This window comes from Rhinoraja longicauda, chromosome 17 (assembly GCF_053455715.1).
Source record: "Rhinoraja longicauda isolate Sanriku21f chromosome 17, sRhiLon1.1, whole genome shotgun sequence".
Classification (NCBI taxonomy): domain Eukaryota; kingdom Metazoa; phylum Chordata; class Chondrichthyes; order Rajiformes; family Arhynchobatidae; genus Rhinoraja; species Rhinoraja longicauda.
This window is the reverse complement of record NC_135969.1, coordinates 3269054-3286053: the sequence shown is the minus strand read 5'-3', so window position 1 is coordinate 3286053 and position 17000 is coordinate 3269054. Positions and strand designations below refer to the sequence as shown.

Here is a 17000-nt window from a genome sequence, read left to right as displayed (position 1 = left end):
CATATGGGATTCTTTCCTTTACTAGCCAAAGCAGAGAATATCAGAGCAGGAAGGATATGCTGGAACTGCATGTAGTTTTGGTACCGCATACAGTTCTGGTCACCAGTGTTTAGGAAAAATGTGACTGGAGAAGGTACAAAGAGTTGCGAAAAGTACAAAAGATGTGCTCTGATGAAAAAGTAGTTAAGCTAGGATTATCTTCATCAGACAGAGGGCACTAGAAAATATTTAACTGAGGTGTGCAAAGTTATGAGAGAGTGAGATGGAGTAAATAGGAAGGATCTATTTCCCATGAAAAAGAGCCAAAAAACAAGGGAGCATTGGTTTAAAGTAATTGTTACAAGGACCAGAGGAGATTGAACTGATGGCTGTGGGTCTCCACTTATGCTGTGTGCCCTGGGGATTCTCACACGCCACTGAGGTGGCGCTGCTGAGATGTTTAATCTTTATGTAGTTTTGTATCTTGTTGCTTTTTTTGTATGACTGTACGGTAAATCAAATTTCACTGTACCTCGGTACATGTGACAATAAAGGACCATTGAACCATTGTAGATGAGGAAAAATGTTTCACGCAGATTGCGGTAGAGGTCTGGAACTTGCAGCCTTAAAAAAATATAGAGGAAAAAAATATTCACTGGACGTTTGTTTGAAGAGTCTCGATCTAAATGTTGATGATGATTTTCTGAAAAGTTGGGTAGTTTTGTTTGAGGGGTACAGACATGAGCAAATGGTCTCCTGTGTTGTAAATGTTCAACAATTCTACACACTGCTTTCAGTAATTTTGTTTTAGAATTATCAAATAAAACATGGAACTAAACAATACAATCACATATTTTGCACTAAAACGCCCTCTAGCTGTACGTAGCAGACGCACTTCAGTTATTTTTAGATTCTTCAGTAACGTTACATACACCCTTTATATTTGACCTATTCACAGATTTTCCATCTTTCAAATAATTTTCAGGGTATTACAATCAAATGAAAATTTTGAAACATTATAAATAATGACAAATTTCCTGAAGGAGTGGATTTTTTCTGACTATGATTGCAGGATACATTCGTTGTACTGCTGAAAGCTACCGAAAACACCCAAAACTCCAGTATTTTCAATTTTGCATTACTAGTTGTATTCGTGTTTGATTTGATTGTAATCACTTACGTTTGATTTACCTGCATGCAAAACACGCAATGCAAAAGACATTTGGACAGATAAATGAAAGGAGAGTGATATGGGCCAAATGCAGGGAAATGGAACTAGCTCAGTTAGGTGCCATCTTGGGTCAGGTCCTTTCTGCAGACTGGTTGTAGGGGGAAGGGTGTGGGGAAGAAAGCTGGAAGAGAGCTTTTAACAGGAATCCTCCAGCTTTCTTTATCAACCCCCGCCACCCCTCCATCAGCCTGAAGAAGAGTCCCGACCCAAAACATCACCTATCTCTAAAATGCTCTAAAATGCTGCCTGACTTGCTGAGCACTTTGAGTCTTCTTCTGAAAATCTGCATCTGCAGGTGTCAATGACATCCAGCATCCTATACTGATTCCCGGAACATCTAGACAACAAAGACACCCATGTCAGATCCTATTTATTGCCTTTCACTCTAATTTTGACAAAACTCATTTCACAATAATAATTCACAACACTGATGCTCCATTTCAAACAATGATGAGCACAGAAAGGAGATAGAGTGCTTACTAACATGGTTTCAAGACACCAACCTCAATGTCAGCAAAACTAAGGACCTCACCATCAACTTCACGAAGCAAGGTGGAGTACCCACCCAAATCAGCATCAATGGTGCTGAAGCACAGAGGGACTCAAGTCATTCAGCGTGGAAACAGGCCCTTCAGCCCAACTTGCCCACACCGACCAACATGTCCCATCTACACTAGTCCCACCTGGCTGCATTTGGTCCATATCCCTCTAAACCTGTCCTATCTATGTACCTGTCAAATTGCTTTTTTTAAAGTGCAATAGTCCATGCCTCAACTACCTCCTCTGGCAGCTCTTTCCATACACCCACCACCCTTTGTGTGAAGAAGTTACCCTTCAGATTCCTATTACATCTTTCCCCCTTCACCTTAAGCCTATTTTCTCTAGTTCTCGTTTCCCCTACTCTTGGCAAGAGACTCTATGAGTCTACCCGATCTATTCATATCATATCATATCATATCATATATATACAGCCGGAAACAGGCCTTTTCGGCCCTCCAAGTCCGTGCCGCCCAGCAATCCCCGTACATTAACACTATCCTATACCCACTAGGGACAATTTTTACATTTACCCAGCCAATTAACCTACATACCTGTACGTCTTTGGAGTGTGGGAGGAAACCGAAGATCTCGGAGAAAACCCACGCAGGTCACGGGGAGAACGTACAAACTCCTTACAGTGCAGCACCTGTAGTCAGGATCGAACCTGAGTCTCCGGCGCTGCATTCGCTGTAAAGCAGCAACTCTACCGCTGCGCTACCGTGCCGTCCTCTCATGATTTTATAGACTTCTATACGATCACTCCTCATCCTCCTGTGCTCCAAGGAATAGAGTCACAGACTACTCAATCCTTACTCAGTGCCTGTATAGCACTCTTCACCCATATACCCTGGCTCCAAGAAAGCTCAGTCCCTCGAGTCCTGGCAACATCCTCGTAAATCTTGTCTGTACCCTTTCCAACACCTTTCCTTTAGCATGGTGCCCTGAACTGAACAGAATACTCTAAATGCGGCCTCACCAAAGTCTTAGATAACTGCAACATGACCTCACAACGTCTATATTCAATACTCTGACTGATGAAGGCCAACATGTCAAAAACCTTTTTAACCATCTGTGATATCACCTTCAGGGAACTATGCACCTGCACTCGTTGATCCCTCTATTCTACAACACTCCCCAGAGCCCTTCTGTTCACTGTGTTGGTCCTGTCCATGTTAGACTTCCAAAAACGCAACCCCTCACATTTCTCTGTATTAAATTTCATCAACCATTCCTCAGCCCATCTGGCCAACTGATCAAGATCCTGCTGCGATTTTTGACATCCATCTTCACTATCTGCAATAGCACCCACTTTTGTGTAATCTGCAAACTTGCTAATCTTGCCATGTACGTTCTCATCCAAATCATTAATATCGATGATAAATAGTAATGGGTCCAGCACCGAACCCTGAGGAACACCATAAGACACAGGCCTCCAGTCTGAGAAGTAACCTTCCACCATCACTCTCCGCTTCCTTCCATGAAGCCAATTTTGTATCAATTCAGCTATCGCTCCTTGGATCCCATGCAATCTAACCTTCTAGAGCAGCTTACCATGTGGAACCTTGTTGAATGCTTTGCTGAAGTCCATATATACATCTACAGCTCTGCCCTTATCAACCTTTTTACTCAGATTCCTGAGACACGACCTCCAACATAAAAAAACAAGCTGACTATCCCTAATCAGCCCTTGTTTGTCTAAATGATTGAGAACTTCAAGTTACAAGCGATAAATATCACCAACAATTTGTCCTGGTCTGACAGCCAAGAAAGCACAACATTGACAACACTTCATCTAATATGCTAAGGATCTATTCCTGATCTTCCAATCTACCTCATTGTTGCCCATATACTTTTGTTTATATCTGCACTTTCTCTGTAGCTCCACAAGAATATTCTGCACTGCTCCTTTCTTTTTTTACGTTATTAGATGTACTAACATATCGTTTGATTGTACACATTTATGGCATGATTTGCCTGTATAGCACGCTTCACCCATATACCCTGGCTCCAAGAAAGCCAGCTATAATTTTTTTTAAATTGGGCAGATAGAGATTGCTTTTTGATAAGGGGGTTAAAGGAACTCAGCAGGTCAGGCAGTGTCTGTGGAGGAAAATGAACTGACAATGTTTCTGATCAAGATCCTTCTTCTTGACCCATCTGAAGAAGGGTCCCAATGTAAAACATCAGCTGTCTATTCCCTCCACACAGGGTGAAAGGTTATCGGGGATTGGCAGGAATGCAGTGTTAGAATTGGTATTGGTTCATTGTTATAACGTGAGCTGGGATACAGAGTGCTTCCTTTTGCGTGTCTCACAATGCCGGAGACCTGGGTTCGATCATCACTACGGGTGCTGTCTGTGCTGAGTTTGTACTTTTTCCCTGTGACCATATGGGTTTTCTCAGGATACTCCAGTTTCCACTAACACTCCAAAGTCATGCAGGTTTGTCGGTCAATTGATTCTAGACAATAGACAATAGGTGCAGGAGTAGGCCATTTGGCCCTTCGAGACAGCACCGCCATTCAATGTGATCATGGCTGATCATTCCCAATCAGTACCCCGTTCCTGCCTTCACCCCATACCCCCTGACTCCGCTATCCTTAAGAGCTCTATCTAGCTCTCTCTTGAAAGCATTCAGAGAATTGGCCTCCACTGCCTTCTGAGGCAGAGAATTCCACAGATTTGCAACTCTCTGACTGAAAAAGTTTTTCCTCATCTCCGTTCTAAATGGCCTACCCCTTATTCTTAAACTGTGGCCCCTGGTTCTGGACTCCCCCAACATTGGGAACATGTTTCCTGCCTCTAACGTGTCCAACCCCTTAATAATCTGATATGTTTTAATAAGATCCCCTCTCATCCTTATAAATTCCAGTGTATACAAGCCTAGTCGCTCCAATCTTTCAACATACGACATTCCCGCCATTCCGGGAATTAACCAGGTAAACCTACGCTGCACGCCCTCAATAGCAAGAATATCCTTCCTCAAATTTGGAGACCAAAACTGCACACAGTAGTCCAGGTGTGGTCTCACTAGGGCCTTGTACAACTGCAGAAGGACCTCTTTGTTCCTATACTCAACTCCTCTTGTTATGAACGCCAACATTCCATTGGCTTTCTTCACTGCCTGCTGTACCTGCATGCTTCCTTTCAGTGACTGATGCACTAGCACACCCAGATCTCGTTGTACGTCCCCTTTTCCTAACTTGACACCATTAAGATAATAATCTGCCTTTCCATTCTTACCACCAAAGTGGATAACCTCACACTTATCCACATTAAACTGCATCTGCCATGCATCTGCCCACTCACACAACCTGTGCAAGTCACCCTGCATCCTCATAGCATCTTCCTCACAGTTCACACTGCCACCCAGCTTTGTGTCATCTGCAAATTTGCTAATGTTACTTCTAATTCCTTCATCCAAGTCATTAATGTATATCATAAATAGCTGCGGTCCCAGCACCGAGCCTTGCGGTACCCAACTAGTCACTGCCTGCCATTCTGAAAGGGACCCATTTATCCCCACTCTTTGCTTTCTGTCTGCCAACCAATTTTCTATCAATGTCAGTACCCTACCCCCAATACCATGTGCTCTAATTTTGCCCACTAATCTCTGATGAGGGATCTTGTTGAAGGCTTTCTGAAAGTCAAGGTACACTACATCCACCGGCTCTCCCCTGTCCATTTTCCTCGTTACATCCTCAAAAAATTCCAGAAGATTAGTCAAGCATGATTTCCCCATTGTAAATCCATGCTGACTCGGAACGATCCTGTTACTACTATCCAAATGCTCCGCAATTTCGTCTCTTATAATTGACTCCAGCATCTTCCCCACCACTGATGTCAGGCTAACTGGTCTATAATTCCCTGTTTTCTCTCTCCCTCCTTTCTTAAAAAGTGGGATAAAATTAGCTACCCTCCAATCCACAGGAACTGATCCTGAATCTATAGAACATTGGAAAATGATCACCAATGCATCCACGATTTCTAGAGCCATCTCCTTAAGTACCCTGGGATGCAGACCATCAGGCCTTGGGGATTTATCAGCCTTCAGTCCCATCAGTCTACCCAACACCATTTCCTGCCTAATGTGAATTTCCTTCAGTTCCTCCGTCACCCTATGATCTCTGGCCACTAGAACATCTGGGAGATTGTTTGTATCTTCCTTAGTGAAGACAGATTCAAAGTACCGGTTCAACTCGTCTGCCATTTCCTTGTTCCCCATAATGAAATTCCCCTGCTTCTGTCTTCAAGGGACCCACATATGCCTTAACTATTTTTTTTCTCTTAATTCTGTAAATTACCTTTAGTGGGTAGGATGCAAAAGTGGGATAACGTGGAAGTAGTGAGCAGGTGATGTGGACTCAGTGGGCCATGTGGTATCTCTAAACTAAACATCTTTCTGCCACGTTCCTGGGTCAAGGAATCTTGCACTTCTTCCCAGATATTCCATGCCTCCTTCCAATTTTGTCATAACAATTAACACTTTTTAAACCCCATCTTCTGTGATTCTGTTTTAACAGTTACGAATATTGTTGCCTTTCATGTTTGTCAAATTCATTGGCTAATAACCATCTGGCTGATTACAGAACTTCTCCTCCAGCTATCCTTTAGTTTTTGGCTTTAAGATTATTCATTAAGATTATGCATCTACATCAATTTCTAATGCTTTTCTGCATTTGTTTTTTTCCTTATTCTTATTCCAGTTTTCCAACATTCGCAGTATTTTATTTTCATTATGCACGCCCATACAATTTAGGGTTGATCCCGAGCACATATTTACAATTCTTTCTCAAACTGATGCAAGAACCCAAGCAGAGACATTTGCCTGATGGCAGAGTTATTTTTTTTATTTCACTTCCTTTCACATGCTGTACAAGAACTATGCAAGTACATTGCATGATTCAAAATTTGCTCATGGAAACTGCAATTAAATTGGTTCACTGAAGTAGCAATCTATATTTCAAATATGATTTGTTTTGAGTTCTACCAATTGCGAGACGTCTTATTGATGTTTGTAGCGAAGCATTCAGACTAAAAGTCTTTCTCTTCATTTATCAAAACTATATGTAAATAAAAACGATTCAATGCATTACTAACAGCCATGAACCTGATGCAAATTGAACGGATTATATTACAATCACATGAAAATTACTAATTTTCTCATTGCATTTTTGACGCATCCTTGAACAATATTTATTGATGATAAATATTATCATCAATTTACATTCATCAAAGTAATAACAGAAAAGTAACATCAGAAAAACCAAAGGTGTCATCTGTCAATCCCCTTGAAAACTGACAGTACCTTTGCAGTCTGCCATAGATGGCAAGACCACTGCGGGATGAGTGCAAAAATGTGGGAGATGGAACAAACTTCAGAGCTTGTCAACTGTGGTGGAAGGAAAAGCCATAGTTGAGGAAAATGGAAGATATATCAAAACACCTGTATAAATGGTGCTGTGATCAGAAGAGACAAAAGAGGAGAAATTGGGAGAATTAAATGGGGTCGTAAGAGTAGTCAGAGTAGGAGTAAATATATCACGTCACTGTACCCAACCCATCTGCTTCCACATAGAACATGAAAGGGTTTTCCTTGTCCGCATGTCCATCCCACTGGCTTCCACCTACAATGAATCAATGTCTGCAAATTCCAAAACCTTCAACATGATGCCATCACTAGATAAGTCTTTCTCTTCCAAAGATTTGGTGACCATTTTACAGAACACCTCTATTCAGTCCCCAATATTAACCTGAGCTTCTCGCTTTTGACAGGCAACTAGAATTCTCATTTTACTCTGATCTCTGTCTTTGGTTGCTTAAAGTTTTCATCCAAACTTAATCAAGCTTAAGGAACAGCACCGCAACCTCCGACTCTACACATTAGTCTTCTGAACTAGATAGAGTTGAACCATACAAATTATCAACCTCGTATTTCACATTTACAGCAATCTTGTTTCCTCTAGTGTTATCATTCATCACGCTTCATACATTTCCTCTTATTTATACCTCCAGACATAGGTCATTATTCATTAACCGCTACCAGCGCCACTACCTGTATCACTTACGCTCTTCAAGAACCCCCAATTTCCCAATCCTTGTTCTCTCTGCCACACCCATCTTCTGAAGAAAAAAACATTTAATTGTCAAATTTCTCTTCAATTATGTTGCCAACATTTTCCAATTTTATTACACATTTCCAGCATCATTGTGGATTAATGTATGCTGAATTTAGCACAGCAACACACGTTTCAAAACCAAGTTATCGGCTCATCTGCGATAATTAAGAAGATACTCAATTTGCTTTTTACTGCAACAAATGATGTAATGAAAGAATAACCTGGCACATATTCCATCTCTGTGAAGATTCACAAATTAAACACATATAATCAGGTCTGCGTTTGGTTCCGATGTTGATTGTATGACGAGGATGTTTTACATTAGCTAGTTTCGGAGGATGATATAAGAATTAATTTGTGAAAAAAAACTTGCATAATAGAATGTGTGAATAAAACCGTTTGTGAAGATATCACTAAACTGGCAATAAAGAAAATCTCCTGATACAAGCTTGATCTATTATTCCTCTAGCGTGATTGCTGACAGTAGCAGAAGAAATCATTCATTATTTTAAGCATTAATGCCTAGAAATTCATCCCCATTCAGTTATTTTCAATGTGCTGCAGGCTCTACTCATTTTATAGAATTCAGTCAACGGAACCAAATTTCATAAGCGGAGAACGCAGGATAAACAATTCAGTTAAATCAATTAAATAGGATCTTTTTCATCCTTAAAAGTGTAATAAACATTTGGCACATTATTCAAATAATATATATTTTAAATTCTTGGTGTCTATTCTAAATTGCAAAATTCAAGGCAACCAATACTTAAAGCCTACCTTGGAAATTTCAGCAAATGAAGCAGGACCTTAGTACACCCTTTTCGGCAATTGAAATACAGTTCTTGCCTTGGAAACCAATCATACATGAAAAATTTACAGTGCAGGAGACTTAAATATTTTAGAAGTAATACGATTCAGAATACACAACCCTGATTAAGTTTCAAGGTCAACCTAGTTAATAGTACCAGTTATGCATCAGGTAACAAACACCTCAAAAGCTGTTCATGTCTGTGGTTGCCTATTAAAAATATGTCTGCTGTTGCTGGAATCCTCTCTCAGACCTGAAATATTAACTGTTTCTCTTCCCATAAATGCTGCCTCACCTGCTGAGTTTTTTCCAGCATTTTTAATTTAAATTTCAGCAGTTTTTTTTAGATTTTGTATATTTATAATGTTGATAAATTTAAGAATATTAATGGGATTTAGAGATACAATCTTTCGACACTCCGACTTCGGAACCAGCAACCTTCCCACAGGTCTTTCATCATGTCGCTAGCAATTACTATAGTAACTGCCAAATTCCTTAAATTGCATCAACAAAACCTTCTGGAGGCTGCAAACATGGCTGCATGAGGATTCTTCAGCCTACCCAGATCAAAGCAGCAAGAGGTCTCAGACCCTGTTAAACAAGCAATTACAGAAAGTCAAGAAAACGTCATAGAAACATGGAAAACAGGTGCAGGAGTAGGCCATTCGGCCCTTCGAGCCAGCACCGCCATTCAATATGACCATGGCTGATCATCCAAAATCAGTACCCCGTTCTGCTTTTTCTCCAAATCCCTTGATTCCCTTAGCCCCAACAGCTATATCTAACTCTGTCTTGAAAACATCCAGTGAATTAGCCTCCAAAGCCTTCCATTGCAGAGAATTCCACAGATTCACAACTCTCTGGGTCATGATCACAGAAAGTTAAAATATTCAGATGATTAGACATGCAATGTTTTGATACAATGATGTTGCATCTGCAACATCAAAAAGCCTTGATCTGCTCCATCAGTCATAGAGCTCGGAATCAGGCCCATCGGCCCAACTTGCCCATGCAGACCAAGATGCCCCATCTACACTAGTCCCACCTGCCTGAGTTTGGCCCAAATCTCTCTAATCCTTTCCTATCCATGTACCTGTCTAAATGCCTTTTAAATGTTGATGTAGTACCTACCTCAACTGCCTCCTCTGGTAACTTGTTCCGTACACCCACCACAAGCTGTGTAAAAAAAAGTCGCTCCACAGGTTCCTATTGAAATCTTTCCCCTCTCACCTTAAACCTCTGTCCCTGGTTCATGATTGCTTTGTTCTGGTTAAAAGACTGTGTATTTACCCTATCTATTCCCCTTATGATCTTATACACCTCTCTATAAGATTGCCCTTCAACCTCCTGTGCTCCAAGGGACAAAGTCCTAGCCTGCCCAGCCCTGCACTACAGCTCAGGCCCTCAAGTCCAGGCAAAAGGTGTCCAGGTTCTTTAGTCAGTTTCTTTGTTGAACTAAATGAAGGCACATGTTGCAATCAAAAGCGCTTGAACAATTAGTTGGGCAGAAAGCCAAACTGTAAGAAAGAGGACTGCGCCTCCTGCCCCTTAACCTCTCTGCACTTTAATAACATCCTTCCGAGAACAGGGTGACCAAAACTGAAAACAATACTCCAAATGTAACCTCAACGACATCTTGTACACTGTAACAGGAAAGAGATAATGCACTGAAGTAATTTCGTATTTTCAACTGCTTTACAGTTTTTGATCTAGTTAATCATACTTCCCTTTTCTAGCATCAGTTTATCAGTTTAGCGAGACTGCTAAAGCTGTAGCATACTCTATTTAATTACAGCTAGCCTTTCAAAAATCCAGATATCACGACCATTTCCACGGTGCTCAAAGCATTGATGTAGTTGCTGCATTCGGGCGGCACAATGCCACGGCTGATGGAGCTGCTGCCTCAGCTCCAGAGGCATACGTCCAATCCTGACCTCGAGTACCATGTGGATTTTGTCCGTTCTCCGTGTGCCACATGGGTTTTCTCCAGGTACTCCGGTTTCCTCCCGTATCCCAAAGACATGCCGGTTTGTGGGTCAATTGGCCTCTGTGAATTGCCCTGAGCGTGTAGAGAGTGTATGTGAAAGAGGGTTAACATAGAACTAGTGTGAACAGATGATCAAAAGTCAGAGCAAACCCGATGGGCCGAAGGGCCTGTTTCTATGCTGTATCTTTCAATCGATCATTGAATGGCGCCTTCCTTTTCATAATTTAAATTAAATATGGAAAAATATGAAAATATTTCCCGGAAAGTCGGTCACCATTACAGCACTCTTTGTGCATGCTTTGAAGGATGAATTCCACACCAGAGAACCCCTGGTGACCTTTTAATTTTGTGATACAGTGTGGAACCAAGCCATTCGGCCCATCAAGTCCGCGCTGACCAGCGATCACCCTTACACTAGTTCCACCATATACACAAGGGACAATTTACAGAAGGCAATTAACTTACAAACGTGCACATCTTTGGAACGTGGGAGGAAACCAAAGCACCTGGAGAAACCCACGTGGTCACAGGGAGAAGGTACAAACTCTGTACAGACAGAACAAACTTAAGGCAAAGAAATTCAAGGATACGGTGATTTTAATGCCATGTCCAAGAGAACTTTAGGTCTTCTTCGTGGCTGCTGTACTAATACATTGCTCAACAATCAGAGGCACATAGGAAAACTAATTACTCGTCAATAAATAGCATTACTAGTCCTCTCCTGATGCTGAGAATATTTCTCCTATTGCAATCTCCTTCCGACAGTTTGGTCTGCTCTGCAGATCCACTTCTCATGATCCCTATCACACTCCATCCCCAGTGGTTTTATACCCTCAAAACAAACATCAAAGTTCCAGTCAAGATACTCATACTGTGATCTTACCGTAGCATCTCCACCAAGAAACTTTCTTCAAATCAATATTTCTTCAGATCAGCTGTAATAAACCTGCACATAAGTGAGGACGTTTTCTAAAATTGTGCAGAAAGATTTGGTGGTTCCATCTTCCTTTTAAATGGCATGACTCCCTTGCATAACTAACGCACCATCTCAAGTGCATTGTCAGTTTGGCAGGACTGGCATTACACCACCGCAACACAAGAATTTCTGCCTTAAATTGTGTACTCTGGAGAGTCCTGTATTCATCTGAAACACAGAGCATGTGCTGCTACTTTACGCAATGCACGGAGTTGTGTTAAAAAGGTGTGGACAGGATTAGCAATTTAAATTAGAGCATTTCAAAACATAGCTTTGATAAATCATGCTAAATGGCTTGCTTGGGCCCCTATATTTAATCAGGGTAGAGTGAAAAAGAGAAAATTAAATACCCATTTCAGTTTTAAAACTTAAATATGGATTATGAAAAGCAATAGACAATAGGTGCAGGAGTAGGCCATTCGGCCCTTCGAGCCAGCACCACCATTCAATGTGATCATGGCTGATCATTCTCAATCAGTACCCCGTTCCTGCCTTCTCCCCATATCCCCAAAAGCAGATTCAGACAAACAGAATATGTGCCTTACAAGCAATGAATTTCATTCCATCTGGATCTGAAGGCTGCCATTTAAGTTACAGCAGCACATCTCTATTTCTCAACAGTGCACAATACATATGGGGGTCACAAAAATAAATTGACAGTTTTCCATGGCCAAAGGTGTTGGGGCTGCAATGGCCGTTAATGGTAATTGAAATCCATCAGCTGTGGCAAGTCATAAAGGCTTGCACACTGACGGCATAAATTTAACTTTAAAATTGTACTCATTTATCTTGACTTCAAATCATGTTTGATCAGTTAGATTGATTTTTAGTGTAGGTGTCGAAAAGGTGTCCAATGTTTATAAAAGGTGCCCAATGTTTTTGCTGTACTATTGAACATGTCAGATGGAAATATTCTGCGTACATAGCCTGGTTTGTCAATCCTAAAATATAAAGATGAACCGCCTGGAATACAAAATGCTCTTACATATGATCTCCAGTATTCAATGAATATTTTAAAATAGATTCAAATAAAAACTACATGAATTCTAATAGTGTATATACTATAATGTAAAACTGAGCAAATTACCACTGCAATATTTTAAATTAAAATAGCCAAAGAAAATTTAAACACTAGTTTTTTTTTTTACATTGAGCAAGAAGAAGGATTATAGAGATAATTGCGTTAAAATTTCTCCAAATATTTGTTACCCTCAACAAATATGATTAGTTTTATGGGATCACTGTAGACTCAAGGTCCATTGCATCTGAAAACAGTTATCAGGCCATACTTGGATGCTGATATTAACTCATCAAGGAATTAAAATATCATATGTATTCATATGAACAGATTTGGGTAAATTAATATTTTAAAATTCAAACAACTACAAAAACCTTGGAACAAGGAATACGGGGTATGTTTTATGATAGACTTCAACTTCAATTTTTGACAGCTAACATAATTACAATATATCAAAAATGGCACTTTTCTCTTCATAGACTGATCACTTAATTTATTTGCAATTCCTGTCATTAAATCCTACATTAACATAGCAACTAAAGGTGTTGGTGTTCCTCTTTGGTCGCCAGCAATACATGATTTCTGTGCACATCAAAAAAAAGAGTGCACATACATTACTAATGTATTCCCATTTAATCTTTCATTTATATTATACAAAACATTTGTTTCTTACCCACATTTGGCAGGTAACAAGTACTGTCATAACGAAGCAACACAATTTATAAATGAGCAGTGGAGGCAGTGATCAGTGAAAGATTAGCTCAGGTTTCTTGTTAACAGAAAATGATTTCTTGATTATCATCAGTTGAATTATGTACTAAACATCTCACTAAGGAAATGGTCGTGCACATGTTCAAAAATCACGATTGTTTCCAAGTTACATTTTTTTATTTTTACCCGAACTCCAACACATTTCCACACCCAGAAATGAAGATCTGGCCCCGCCACTTACAGATTTTTTTAAGAGACCAGGATACACAGTACAAATATATGTTGTGATACATTACAAAATTGCAGTCCTTGCCTACATATTTATGTGTTTTGAATGCACCTTGCAATCAACCACTTTGCAAGACATGCCTCAAAATTAAAATTTTGCTTTGAAGTCTAATCACATTCTGGCAATACACCTGACTGCAACCATCTTATCCATCGCCTTAAACATTAAAATATCTGCTTCTATATGCAATGTGGATGGTGAAATATTATAGCAGTCAGGACAATTGCAATAAAATAATTAAATCACTGCAAAGGGGTTTACAATCATCAGATGGCTGTTTGCTCATCTTTTAATGTTACCACAAACTAACTGTTCAAACCATAACCTGTTAAATGTCTCAGAAATATCAGGTAACCATGTACTTACAAATGATAATGTCTAAAGGCCATTCTGAAGCTGTGTCACCTTGATGATCGAATGAAAAGCAAAGATGGTTCATTAGGCTATTGGCAAAAACTACAATCACTGGACTTCCACATTTCTTCCAGCCCAGTTAAAAGGGTCACGTACACAGCAGTTTGATGCAAGCAGCAAATAACTGCATCACCGAAACAGAGCTCTGGGTAAGATATGATGGGGTTGTAATATGTTCCGAAAAGATCGTTTTTCTGCATATGATACTTAATTTAAAAGACTTCTCTCTAAATTAAATGAAATTTCAGTTATTTAATTTACTCTTAAAATCCAACATGCATGAAATATAGTCACATTTAAGCTATATTCCCACCTCTATTAAACCAATGTAGTTCAGTCCAAAATAGTGATTCCTGATTGGTGCCACATCACCATGGCAACATCAGTTCTCAGTTGAGGCAAATCTTGGTCCTTTGACAATGCAAATCAATTTATAGGCAAGTCATTACGTAATGAATGGTGCGTTAGATGTATTTAGTTTTAATGAACATTCACAAGACAGAGGAAGATTAACTAAAATCCTTCAAATTTTAATCACACCAAACTTCAGAAAAGCTTCCAAATTTAGTGTGGAAAAGAACACATTATATTGACAGACATTAAGCAGTATTTTTCAGTCACACAGCACCATTTCTTTGGCAAGAGCAATGCTTCAATTTCTACAATTCTATGTTCAAATAGCTGACAAAATCAAATAATGATTTTATTTGTGAGAATTTGACAAAGTAATTGTAACAATATATATTGTACGATATAAAACAACAAGAGTATATTTTGGTTGTCGTGGATAAGATGGGCCAAAGGTCCAGTCTCTGTGATGTACAGTTCTACAACTCACACTTACATAATTAGTTCTACAATAACAAAGCCTCAAGAGCAGACAGACATCTCCACTGCAATGCTAAAATTCTGTGAATAGTTTCAGTACAAATCCATAATCTTATCTTCCACAGCTGAGAAACATAGAAACATAGAAACATAGAAAATAGGTGCAGGAGTAGGCCATTCGGCCCTTCAAGCTTGCACCGCCATTCAATATGATCATGGCTGATCATCCAACTCAGTATCCTGTACCTGCCTTCTCTCCATACCCAAGGGCCACATCTAACTCCCTCTTAAATATAGCCAATGAACTGGCCTCAACTACCCTCTGTGGCAGAGAATTCCAGATTCACCACTCTCTGTGTAAAAAAAAACTTTCTCATCTCGATCCTAAAAGACTTCCCCCTTATCCTTAAACTGTGACCCCTTGTTCTGGACTTCCCCAACATCGGGAACAATCTTCCTGCATCTAGCCTGTCCAACCCCTTAAGAATTTTGTAAGTTTCTATAGGAATCCCCCCTCAATTTTCTAAATTCCAGCGAGTACAAGCCGAGTCTATCCAGCCCTGTACAACTGCAGCAGAACCTCCCTGCTCCTATACTCAAATCCCCTCGCTATGAATACCAACATACCATTCGCTTTCTTCACTGCCTGCTGCACCTGCATGCCTACTTTCAATGACTGGTGTACCACGACACCCAGGTCTCGTTGCATCTCCCCTTTTCCTAATCGGCCACCATTCAGATAATACCTAATCGGCCACCATTCAGATAATATCTAATCGGCCACCATTCAGATAATAATCCCATGCACATAGGCTATGGAAGAGGATATAACTAGGTTCTTAATGATACCACCATATGACCACCTTCAGGAATGGAGACAAATGTCATTGTGCTAATTACAGAGAGACTCCTTACTGTTGACCAAAGGGAAAGTCAGTGCTTCGGTCCTTCTCAACCTTTGCATTTCAGAGGCGAAGGAGCTGTTCCCTGAATCACAGTGCAGACACTGTCCATTAAAGATACAGTTTACATGATCCATACTGTACAAAACTCCAAGAAAAATGCAGGGATCGCCAGGGATCGCCACCAGCCTATGTGCGTGGGATTATATGAATTCACTAAAACCTTCGACTCCTGGCAAATTTTTCATGGGCGCAACCCATATACTCAGCTCTGCTGCTCATCCCACAAATGCATGTTCCTTACAAATGTGGCACCATTTAAAAGGGAAATAAACAGGCTTTCCAACGGTATAAGATTTATTGCCAAGAAACATTGTTACAACAAAGAAATAATCTACCAAACACAAATTTCCTTATTTTTTGTGCTATGTTTTATATATATATCTAAATCTATATGCAAGCTCCGACACTAATCAATGGGTACACAACACAGCCAATCTCAGTGAAGCTCCCAGTTAACAAGGCTACATCATGCCTCAATACGTTTAATCTTTCTCACCACACTGTTGCATCTCTCTTGAAATAAAGTTGCCATGAAAGTAGAATCATTCTTTAGAACCAAAGATACCAATGAATTCCTTGCATACTTCATAACCAGGGTAATCTAAGCCTTTGGAGGAGAGCTGCAGTATAGGTGACCCCTGCATTATGGCCACTCGGATAGTGGGCATTCACCCTTACCGAGCTCACAAATTACTACTCAAAAATTTGAGATACAGAATAAAACGAAATGTCTGCGCAAAATCACAATTTATTTTTCAACTCGCATTTCTTGATAACGTGACGTACAGAAAAAACTCACCATACAGCCGGCTTTCTAGGAGCACAACTCCTTGTAACATGGACATTACCTGTATGTAGAAAATGCTTGCATTGTGCATGCTTTGAGACTGAACTCCACAACACTGGTAACTTGATAAATGAAGCACACAAGAGGTTGGGCCATACTCTTAAAATGTGAAAAACCACGGTCCACTACCAATCTCCCAGCTACACCCATCAACTGCTGCATCAGGCCGTTGACTAACAACTGATGTTCATGGCAACTCCCTGGAAAATGGACATTGGTCATTTCCCATATCTTGGGAGCTACCACTCAGTAAAGGCAGAGTTTGGTGAGGAAATTCACCTTAGCCTTT

General features: G+C 40.2%; 1 protein-coding gene across 5 annotated transcripts in view; it reads right to left on the bottom strand.

Annotated features, from left to right (window-relative positions):
• Positions 1 to 17000, bottom strand: part of iqsec1b (IQ motif and Sec7 domain ArfGEF 1b) — a 381341-nt gene that overhangs the window by 181922 nt on the left and 182419 nt on the right. The window contains exon 1 of one of the 5 annotated variants that reach the window (XM_078413944.1): positions 14024 to 14192. The exons of the other annotated variants lie outside the window; for them this stretch is intronic. Within the exon in view, the coding sequence (XP_078270070.1) occupies positions 14024 to 14046 (23 nt within the window). The 5' untranslated portion in view covers positions 14047 to 14192. Of the gene's footprint in view, positions 1 to 14023; positions 14193 to 17000 lie in introns of those variants that run through there. 5 annotated transcript variants of the gene reach the window in all.